General features: G+C 32.9%; 1 protein-coding gene across 1 annotated transcript in view; it reads right to left on the bottom strand.

Moving 5' to 3' along the window:
- The window catches only part of LOC106110299 (aryl hydrocarbon receptor), an 86,737-nt gene extending 79,473 nt beyond the window's left edge, over window positions 1-7,264 (bottom strand). The window contains exons 1-2 of the mRNA XM_013292062.1: window positions 7,207-7,264; window positions 4,113-4,347 (exon numbers count right to left, since the gene is read on the bottom strand). Coding sequence (XP_013147516.1) covers window positions 4,113-4,347; window positions 7,207-7,264 — 293 coding nt within the window. The remainder of the gene's footprint in view (window positions 1-4,112; window positions 4,348-7,206) is intronic.
- Between the last annotated feature and the right edge of the window lie 4,967 nt (window positions 7,265-12,231).

The raw sequence follows: 12,231 nt of genomic DNA, 5'->3' as shown, positions 1-12,231 counted from the left end.
ACGAGATATTGTATTGGTATTAAACAGTAGATTTCTTTAGAGTTATTATACAAATGTTAGACAACATTAGTCTGTTTTAAACAGTCATTAACTGATTCTTGAACAATAACTCACCAATATTAAAAATGCGACAGTTTGAATGGATAGATTAAGATAATAATATAATCTGGATAAGATAATATAATCTGGAAGAATACACAGATTGCTAAGTTTTTTAATATGCGCGGAATCTATCGCGCCGAAAGCATATTATACTAATCATATAAATGTTATAAATGCGAAAGTTTAGATGGATGTTTGTTAGAGTTTGTAGCCTAAACGGCTGAACGGATCTGCATAAAAATCGGAACTGAAAGAACACATAGGCTACTTTTTATCCCTGGAATAGTTACGGTTCCCGTGGGATGCATTAATTTTGTATTTTGATGTTTACTTGATAATTCTGCAACGGTTCAACATATCTTATTGAAATTTGGCACAGATATAAAACAAAGTCTGGAGTACACAATGGATAAGGTTTATCCCCGAAAAATGTCCGGTTCCCAAGGGACACGTAATTTACATAGTTAGTCTGTTTTCTAATACCACGAGGACGAAGTCGCGGGCAATAGTTATTCATATTTGTATGGTAATTGTAAAATTTATAAAAATAATAATTAAAAGTTACGTTATAGCATATGCCACAGCAGTTGCTTATCTCCCATCTGCCGAGTGAGGTGGGGTTCGATGGTAATTAAGGTGTCTTATGGTTCCCGAGCACACCCCAGTCCACTCGCACGGCCGTTTGAACACGTCGACGGCTGGTTTAAGTGAATTATTTTACAAATATCATGTTTTAGATAGATTTATCTACGTCATTTTAAGAGAGAATTACCGTACTTGGAGAATTTTAATGGACTAGTGGAGAAGACGGAGAGATAGAGGGAAGATAGGAAGAGGAATCCTTTTTGTGACGCCTCCTCCGTCTATTAAGCTTTGCAATTGCGGATGTCTATGGGTAGTGGTTGGTTTTGACGAATTAAGGTGGCTACTCATAGCACACATTTATCATGTATAAAAAAGAAGAAAAAGATGTTTTAATTTTTATGTAAATAATTTAAAATTCGAACACGGAGAAAACAAAACACTATTAAACGGTGACTGTTAGAATTATGTTCTCAGTATTAAATATAAGTTTTTTTTAGTAATTAAGAGATAATTCCAAATAACTTTGAACCGAAACTTGTTCTGTTAAAACACTTAAGAACACCTTCGCTATCATATCTTCGTTAAAATAAATCAATATAAATGCTACTGTAGGCGTTAAGACGCAAGTTATCTTTGTTAAAACACATAAAACGATTTAAATTAACCTTTTATACACATTTCAACAGATACAGGGTGTTTCGAAATTAAAAAAAGAAACTTAATTGTAATGTTTTACCATTCAAAATTGATTAGATTAATAAATTTTCTAAGTAACGTCTACATGCAACCTCTTTGATGGATTTAAGATTTATTTCAGGAAGTGGATATTTAAAACAATGAAACGTATTTACAATAAAAAATAAAATCAATTAAAAACTGAAAAACCTTCATGTATCATAGATCATCTATCTCGTTATCCTATTCCCGTAACGGCGCAACTGGTTTTTATCCTCCACATATCTCTATCATACGTCATCTCAGTCATCACTCTCTTCTTAATCATGTCACATTTCACGCATCCATCCATCTCTTTCTATGTCTACCTCTACCAGTGTACCGCACTCATAACTAACGTTCTCCTTGTTACATGCGATTCATCCCTCCTCATAACATGTCCATACCATATATCATAAGTATATTAAACTTAATCAATTACGTAGTAACTGAGCTTATCATATGTTATATATACAAATAATCTTAATTTCATATCTGATGTACATCAAAGATATATGAATAATCTAAATGTGGATTTAACCTACATTCCAAATGTCTCTAAGAGGAAAAACTAGGTAGGTATATTGTGTAAAAAGTTAAATCTAAAGCAATCTGATAGAGACTAAAATTATAACAAATATGCATCTATATCCGCAGAATAGAGACGTATCCGCGAAGTCATCTTGATCCGTTACTCGATTATCACTCGATTAACAATAATCGCCGCACGGTCGTACGTTCACGGCAAGAATCGATTCAACTGTATCGATATAACGCCCATTACTCACCCCATAAATTACTAATCGAATCAATATAATAGGCCGCGACTAATTTTTGAATGCGCCATTTTGTACGCTCTTTACAACGTAGCTATAAAGTACTGGAAACGACATAGTATGGCAACGCCCGTGTTCATTTACTGTCGTATATTAAAAATACATTCGCTTCGGTATTGAAAATAAACTATGCAATAACTTGAGGCACGATCGATAGATAACTGGTTCAATTTTAATTGATAGATACGGTTTTTTAACACAAAAATTAAATGAAACTTTACGGCATACATAAGTAAGGGAGACCGGCGTTTTGGTTATAATGTGAAGTGTGATTTTTTAAATTGATACGTAAATGTTTTCTTAGATTAGTAATATTTTTGCTTGCAAAGAATAACATTTTTACAATATTCAATTGGATCGTATAATAAGACTCTTCCAGTAACTTGATATCTTCGTTTAATAAATACCATTTTTGAAACAAGCTTGAATGTGCCTAAAACTTATTTACTTAAGGTTGAAATTTCCGTTATAATATTGTCAATCATCCGGGATGTTTTTGATGCCGTATTTACTGTAAATCAATTTGTTACGAATATCGATTTTTTTTACTTTAATCGATAGATTTAATATCCGAATAGTAAAACTGTTAAATAATTCACACAATTATATGCTTTTAAATTTAGAAAACAAGCTAGGACATATAATAAAAGATGTCATTACTTTGGTCAACAAATATCATAACAAGAGCGGTCACACACGTTTGATTGAACTATCGATTGTCGATTGTTTCGCAGCCAATTCAACTGTTTAGTTGCACAACTAAAAATCTAGTATTATGCCCACTTCCATATAAGCTTATAGGAATCAAAGCGAGACTAAACAGTGATGCGATAGTTTAGTCAAAAGTGAGCAAGCTCTTCATATTATGAAGAGGAAATATTTGTATTTTGGTACGTATTGAAATAACTCAACTACTGGGCCGATTTCAAAAATTCTTTCACCATTAAAAAGATATATCAATGAGTAACATAGGCTATGTAATTTCACGCGGGCGAAGTCGCGACCAACAGCGTTTAATTTATAAAAGTTTTTTTTATTGTATTTTTATTAATATCAAATATAAAAGACAATGCAGAATGGACAACTGGAATATAATAACGTCAAAATTCATATATTTATCATCAAATTAACTTAGAAACCATTAAATATTTTTCTAACAGTAGGATATATCGTATAATCGGAGCCATCGAGTTACTGACATTAAAACCCAATCATATGAAGATTAAAACTGTTTATAAATATTAAAACTTTAATGCGAAATGTATCGTTCTGTGAAAGCGTAAATACCACGGTCGAGTTAATTTTAAAGCAGAAACAACAAGATAAGGATTATGAGCAAATTTTATATGCAATTTGGTATGTAATGTGAAATCAGTAGGCCAGAGTTGACTATGGCTTAGTCACTTCTAGGGTAGGCTCCAAACCCTTCAAACGGGACAGTGAGCTGATGATGACGATTATAATTCCTTATAGCAATTGTTGTGTTGTCTCTTAGTAAATTTAATTAATACAGCAAACAGAACATTGTTTCAGCAACAGCTTTCTCGCGACTACTAATAAAGAACAAGATAAGAAAAACGACATCGTCCAATTAAATTTTACATTAGAATATAGAACTGTTAGTTATTTCAAATAACCTTATTTGAATTTTAACTTTACACAAACAATATACATTAAAATATTATAAAACATCTGTACAAGTCATAGGAAGCAGAATTTATTTTTTCGTGACTTCTTTAAAATTATTAATTTAAGACTTTATTTCAAACCAAAATCGTCAAAAAACTCAACAGTTTTTAAGTAAAAATGGGCGTTATTAATTATAACAAATTTCTTTATTATGCTTCTTCTCTGACACCATTTTTCTGGTCTTACCTCTTTCCATTCCTCCTTCTCCTCTTCGTCGCGTACACGGTGCCGAGTTGGTTCGAGTGCGGCTGCGGAGGCCGGAGCAGACCGGGGTCCACGCAGCCCTCGAGTGCGTAGCCAGCCTGCCCCCAGCCGCCGCACACTGCCAGCTTCGACTCTGTGGCTATCTTGACGGCTGGCGGCGCCAGGGGCGACGGCCGCGCTTCTCCCGGCACGATACTCAAGAATACCCCATGCGGGACTCACCAACCGTACAATACACCGATTAAGTAATCAATCGAGTTTTATTCAGATCCAGTTCTTTATCATCTAAGTTATAACGCTGCATCTATTGTATACCATACGTAACAACGTCCACTATAGTCAATGTTTTATCAATTTCTAGTTCATTGATTTTGTCAACTTTATTATTCACTTCTGAATATCTGTTTTCATTTAATTTACTCCCTAAATCTGTTTTTAGTTCTAAAAATTTACTTTAATCCGGGCTTTAACTTTCATTGTAAAAAAAACACTTACTAGATTTTCTACAACAAATTGCAAGAAACGTTAACAAAAGAATTATATCCAAGCAATGGATGCTAGAATTGAATATTGATTAAGAAACTGCTTGTGGCCTCGATATTGACGTTTAAGCGATAATTACTTCCGCCGGTAAATCTACACTCTTTGTTTTAGACAAAGATGTTTTTGCTAAAGTTATCCGTTAATTTAAGATGCATTGAGTTTTATTGAATAAAATCGTATGTCAAATTATTGGATTGATTTCTAGACCTTTCGAATACCTTGTTGATTCAATGAAATTTCCTAGTAATTTTTCTTTTTATTAAATGTTAATAAGATTATCACTTTAAGCTGTTTTTGGAAGAATTCTTTGAGCGTGATTAAATGTTTTGTTTGAGAAATTCAAATTGGAAGATTTCGGTGATTTTTCCAATGTTCACAAATTGTCAATTGCACATATTTGTTTAGATACGTTATATGCTCAGTCTTGAGTTCACGCTATACAACAGAGGTCACCGCGTTATCGATTACACCGTCTCCTATGCAGCTAACATCACAAACTGGAATACCACTTATTGAATTTTAGTCTGCAACCGTTTTAGCACTGGAAAGTTCACTTTGTATTAAGCTCGCACCTGTCTACAATCGCGATCGGTTCCTGAATTTTTTATTCACGTGTCTGAATTTGAGGTTAGGGTGGTGCACGCGTGGCGCCGCCGGCGAGCGCCCGATGTGGTTTGGCGGCGCGATCACAAAGACCCCTAACGGCGATAGGCGGTGCTTACTAAAAACACGCCCCAAACTCTTAACCACCCAATCAGAATGCTCCGTCGACTTCAAAGCGCACTGGGACGTATTGACTGACGTTCATTTTTATTTTTCAAAACAATTCTGAAGCGATTTCTTTTGCGCTTTTTGTCGATACGTATTTTTTTTCTTTTCGCTTTTATTTCGAGAGTAACTTCTAAAATGTCAGTTGCAACATTGACGTCGACAAGAAAACGTCGCTTTCAATTACTATGTATATTTTATTGGGATTACATAACAATTCTATTTTACCACCATGCTCGCCGAATGGCTTTATGAGATATATTTTTATGTTTCTCTAATAGTAATAAAATCTATAAAATTAATTGTTACTGTAAAATAATGTCATCTTTATAGACAAACCGTTTTTAAGACATAAATGATTTTTTTTAATTTATTTTACGATCAAATCAATCAATTAATTGCTCATTAATCCATAGGATATTTTAAACAATGTAATAAGCAGAAAACACTATTAAATATAATATAATTTCTGTTAAACCTTATAAATAAAACTCTAATTAAGAATAAAAATTCCTTTGTCCGAATCCGTCCCTTTACGATAGCAATGACGTCACAAGATGGCTGCCGTTAGAGGGCGAATTTTCGCATTTTCCCCTCAGCCGTCGACCCAAATAGACAGGCGGCCCTTTTGTAAATATTTTCATTTTTTTCGGTAACAAGGGAAAAGGGCCTACGCAGTTTAGCGACGCCTTTGTGTTCGTTCATGATAGGGGTTTTTAAGTCCCTTTACTTCTTGTTTAGCGAACTGGTTAATTATAATTTTATAAGCTTGTTGCGGTTAACTTAGTTAAGTTTTGAGACTACGCGTCCATACTAAAATAATAAAGCGTAAACACAAGCTACTTTGTGTCTTAAGACATTAGCAGTTACAGCATATTTTTGAATAATTTTTTTTAACAAAAAGCCCAACACTTACGTCACACTTTAGGCTATATATTTTCACGCTATTAAACTTAGGGGGTAAATAAATTGGAAAAAACCTTCATATAGGCAAGGGACCATAAACTACAAGCTGCCAGCATTAAGGAAGCAAGGTTATTATGGTACCGGTCATTTTTACATTTGCAATTGAGAATTTGACAAATGTAAACAATATCTTTTTTAAAATTTTCATGCGGATAACACCGCACGAAAACAGCTAGTACATTATAAAAACAGTAAAAGTATAACGTGATTAACAGGATGTTTTGTTTTAATGATTTTGTAATTCATTTAGAACAGAAATAGAATTACCTAGAAGTCTAACTAGTGTTAGGTTGAACTGTTTCATAGGAGTAAAACTCAAGTTACGTAGTTCAGAAACTTATTTCATGAATTTATCGAACCAAAACTAACGAATGGTTAAACGTAGCTGGGAAGCCGGACATTAATGATATAAGGAAGAAAATCGCAATTATATTTTGTTCATTTGACGTATGCTAACTAGTTAACTGCATAGTTGTTTTTAAACTCTCTTCGACTCTGTTTGCGTGTAATTAAAAAAAAAGTAAGTAGCCTATGTGTTCTTCCACTGTGCTCTATCATCATCATCCCCTTATCCTACTCCCGTAGGGTCGATGCAACAGGTTTTTGTCCTCCACATAACTCTATCATACGTCATCTCAGTCATCATTCCCTTTTTGATCATGTCACCTTTTACACTATCCATCCATCTCTTTCTAGGTCTACCTCTACCGATGTACCCTTCACTCATAACTAACGTTCTCCTTGTAACATGCGATTCATCCCTCCTCATAACATACCATGCTAACCTTTTACTCCTTACCTTCTCTACTACTCTCTTCTTCTTCCAGGCTGTGGTCAATATTTATGCCAAATCTCATCGATATCTGTTCAGGCGTTTAGGCTACAAACTCTAACAAACATCTAACAATCAATACTTTCGTTTAAGGCCTGTCCCACCACAGGCTGATAGAAGCTCAGATGGCTTAAAAATGACCTTACTGTCAGATAAGGTAACAAAATCCGATATTTCAATCACATATTTTACATGTTGGATTGTTATCAGACAATTTACATGGTGGGACAGGCCTTAAGTATGAAGTCAGAGAATTTACTCAATCAATTATCAAATATCATTGCTTTTTGAATATATTTTTTTATAATAATGTGCTTCTTTGAACAGTTTGATATTTTATTCGTATATATTTTTAATATTTTATCAACAGTAATAAAGTTGCTTCGTCAATTAGTATTTCATTCTAATCTGATGACCTTATTTTAATTGACTTCACGTTACATGTTAAATGTACAATAAAGAAACCTTATAATTACGTTTACACAAAGTTAGAACAAACGCTTTACAATATTTGGCCCAAATTACCTACTATTCAATAATATAAAAGTTTTCATTGAGCATTGAAATTTTTACATTTGCAATTATTTTCGTAATGTAAACAATAAAATAAATTTTATTATGTCGTTCGAATGAAACCCCACCGGAACAGATAGCAGATTTAAGACTATATGTAAAATCTAAATTCGTAATTAAATAAACCTTTTTTAACAGTAATCAAAAACCTTACTGGCTAATCAGGAAGAATATATAATAATAATAATAATAAGCCTTTATTCAAACAATTAAATTACTGTGACATTACATAAATTGAATTATATAAATTATAACACGGCTAAACTCACGTGAGTTTAGCCGTGTTATAATTTATATAGTATAATGTCTCACGAAAGTTTTAATAAGTTAAATTGAATTATATTAATTAATTAAATTTTACTATCTTTTTTTTTCGTTTTATTTGATTTGTTATTTATTATCTGTGTGTAGTTGGACATAGGCCTCTTCCAAATTTTTCCATTCTCCCCTTCTTTTAGGTTTCTTGACCAGGTCTCTCCTGCAGCCTTTTTATGTCATCTTCCCATCGCTTGTGTTGTCTTCCGCGTTTCCTCTTAAAGGAAGAATGTAAACACCAGTTAATAGAAACATATTATGCATTTACTGCCTAATATTAAAAATGTTATATTTTTACTTACTAATGAGTAGATACCCAGTAGTCTGATTTATACCATAATTTATAAAATATGTTTTTAATATCGCTGGTAACAAACTTCAAACAGTTAGGTATGGTTAATGATTTAAAAAAATAAAAAAAATAGTTTATTAATTTTAAGTTAAGAAAGTTTTGATAAACAAATTGATTTTTTATTTGCTTCGGACACCATAACCAATAAAATGTTAAAGCTAGCTTTGCCAGGAACTCCGTCCGCGTGGAATTAAAATAAAAGAAAGCAAGCAGCCGATGTGTTCTTGTAAACTATCAACGACATCTATCATTAATCGAAATCCGTTCAGCAGTTTAGACTACTATAACAAACATACATCCATCCATACTTCTTATTCGCATTTATTATATTAACAAGATTAAAAACATGATTTTATTTACTTAAAGTTAAGCGAAGACAGGGTACACGACTAGTGTAACTATAAAGCTTTATGATTTACGACCGCCCCCTCCCGTCTGCAGAGACATCCCCGACGGTAAATCACAAACGAATTGCCGAAACTCACGCATTTTACGAACGTCTACTTTGATTGTGGAGCTGGTCCAAGTTGGAAGTGAACCGCGACTGATGTATTTCAATAATTACTACTAATAATAATAATTAACTTTCAATAATATCTACATCTGTTAGTTTTTTGGTAATCTTTATTATTCATTTAAGCGTGGGGTGGCATTGTTAATGAGCAGAAAGTTCTAGATTTTATTAATGGCAATGAAGTTTATTCCTTGATACCCGATTGCCCTTTTCTTGTACCGTCCAGTGTTGTTATTTAATTGTCTGCCTACAGTGCAATTAATTACGTATAATCACTGATAATAGACCTAACGGTGGCTGTAGTTTTGATAATATTTGTATTGAAAGAATTAAATATAATGGTACATCAATAAATAATAAAACGCTACCTCCTGTGATTCGCGGCGGAAGGTGCGTAGTAAAATTTTAGGGACAAGTGTCCATAAAAGCGGCATTATTTTTTGCTTTATTGTTATAATGTGGCATAAAAATTATTTCTAGTTAGCGTATGAAGCCGCATTTACTTAAAACAATTCTTTACTTCGTTATGTTTTCAAATTAATTGAACCATAACTTAGAGTTAGTAATAAAATGGGTAATTTAAAGATGAAAATTGCGCGTGAAGTGTAATTTTATTTTGTTCATTTATTGTATACATCACGCTTTTTACTATACTGGGGTGGATATAATTATTATCCGTGCTTTTTTTTATATGAACATACCAGCCCTTGACCACTCACCGAATGGTACACGCTAAGTTAGTAAACGCATATACTTAACTCTTGATTCAAGTCTTTAAATCTTAGACTCCCACGTCTGAACGGCAATATTGACGCCTACATATTCCAATGCTCCCACTTTTCAACGAATCTAAGAAAAAAATTCAACACATTTTTTTGCAAATAACGCCTTGTCAACTTCTCGGGGAAGTAAAGCAATGATTCTCCAGTAGATAGGCGAATAGTTTTATCATTAACTAGCTGTTCCCGTGCGACTTCATCCGCATAAAATTATGAAAATTTTATTATATTGTTTACATGTGCCAAATTATCAATTGCAAATGTCAAAATGACATGACATGACAAACCATGGCAACCTTGCTTCATTGATGTTGGCAACAACTTATGGTCTCTTTCCCACATTAGGGTTTTTATCCAAAAATTTTACCCCCTAAGTTTAATGACGAAAAAACGGGTTTTTTTTTTATTAAATAAAGAATTATTAAAAAATATGATGTAATTGCTGACATCTTAGGCAACAAAGAAGTGTGTGTTTACGCTTTACTATAATAGTATAGATGTGTAATAGTTCATTTCTAAAAGGAAGTGAAGCAATAGAATTAGGGCAAAAGGAATTCGTAAAGGAAAAGTTATACCTACTCATGTAAAGTTCACACTTTTAGTCACCTTTACAATATGTCAAACAATCTAGATGTAATGAAGAAGGTTGTCCGTGGTCCCTGCCCCTCAGGATTATGGGTGTGAGTTATGTTATTTCATGAAAATAATTCCGATACTATACGATTCAAGAATTTAACACAGCTGTGGACTAAAAATGAACGTGGAATTAATTTGGACGCAAAACATTTATAAAATGTCTCATTATTATCAAGGTGTACAGTTAAGCCTTTTGTATGCAAGGAAACGTAAATCTTCGAAACTAATACTACACGTTTTCGTCCGCGAATCCGTCCGCGTGGAATTTAATAAAAACAAAAGCAAATAGCCTATGTGTTCTTTCCATGGCATGGAAGTAATAAGTACAACGTACCACAGGCATGAGTACTATCTGTACATCTTACAATTAAAATAAAGAAAATAAAACCCTATGCTAATTTTTCACTTTATTTTAACGCCATCTATCAGCAAAGACTTGAACTTCTTTCTTAGAATTTCGTGGCAGTTTACCAAACTATTAGCTTTCAAAATCAATACCTATACTTTTGTAGTGACGCATTGCTTCAAATGTTTAGTTAAAAACAATAAAAATACTTTAATAAAATGACAAATTAAAATAATATAATTTACTTATTTTAACCATTAATCAGTGTCTATATTATTTTGTATTTAGTAAAAAGAACAGAAACATCTTTTTGCTTATAAACGAAATAATTAAATTAATCGATAGCAAATTCGAATTTTAAAATTCGAACATATGCTACGTAGAAAATTTTCAACGATAATCGTCGGCTAATTCGAATCGATTCGAATTTCAAATCGGGAGATTGTCCGAATTTTTTTAAACGCTTCGGCGCCACAAACGTTGGGTTTACGGCGAGCTGTCAATCAAACGCGGCTGCATATTATTATTAAGGGTATTGTAATCGTTTAAAGAACACAAGAAATTCGTATTCCACCATCGACAGGTTGGTTATTTTTTACAATGCCTAATTTCATTCAGTCCTGCGGCGTAATTGTGTCCCGGGCTAGGCGGGCGACGGTAAAAAACTCACTTATTTCAATGGTTTGTTTCTTTTTTTCATCGTGGAAAAATTAGATTTATCCCTAATCTTACATTGACACAGTAATGAGAGACCCAAATATTGTACGGACAGAGTTCTATAAGAAAACTGTAGAGACGCCGTAGTTTTTTCCCCCTTTATTAGTAGTGAAGGAGAAGTTTCATGATTTTATTGTACCCAATATTAACATCAAATGTTTAAGACTAGCTGATGCTTGCGACTTCGTCCACATGAAAATTAAAAAATTTAGCGAATGTAACTTAGCGAAAACGTAGTTTTGTAATGTTGAAAGCATTTTTGAAATCGGTCCGGTTGTTTTTTAATTATTACAATACATACACAAATACAAATTTTCCTCTTTATAATATTATTAAAGATATAGAAAACAAACATATTGTTAATACTTCAGAATAAAGCGATTTATAATTCTAATTCGTATTTGACATACTTGACCTGTTACCTTGAACCATGTATTTAAAAGGTTTGATTTATTTATTCATTGGCATTATTAAATGTTCTCTATACTTTTTTCATAAATATATGTACACTAAAAAATATATAGTATCTCATCTACTGTTTATTTATTATTCCATATTAACTACCGTTTTATCTATAAAAAGGCAACTCCACAACTCTCCTGTTCTTTAGCACAGCCACCGGACGGATTTGGTTCCGTGAAACTAATCAAGCTGAAGAAGTAAATTGTGGCTAAAATGTGGCGTCACGCGATACCTTACCCATTGATAAGCCCCGATGTGCCTATTAAATATTATTATAATATGAAATAGATGCTACCAA

The sequence above is a fragment of the Papilio polytes genome, unplaced genomic scaffold (assembly GCF_000836215.1).
Source record: "Papilio polytes unplaced genomic scaffold, Ppol_1.0 DF820678.1, whole genome shotgun sequence".
Lineage (NCBI taxonomy): Eukaryota > Metazoa > Arthropoda > Insecta > Lepidoptera > Papilionidae > Papilio > Papilio polytes.
This window is presented reverse-complemented; position numbering and strand designations above follow the sequence as displayed.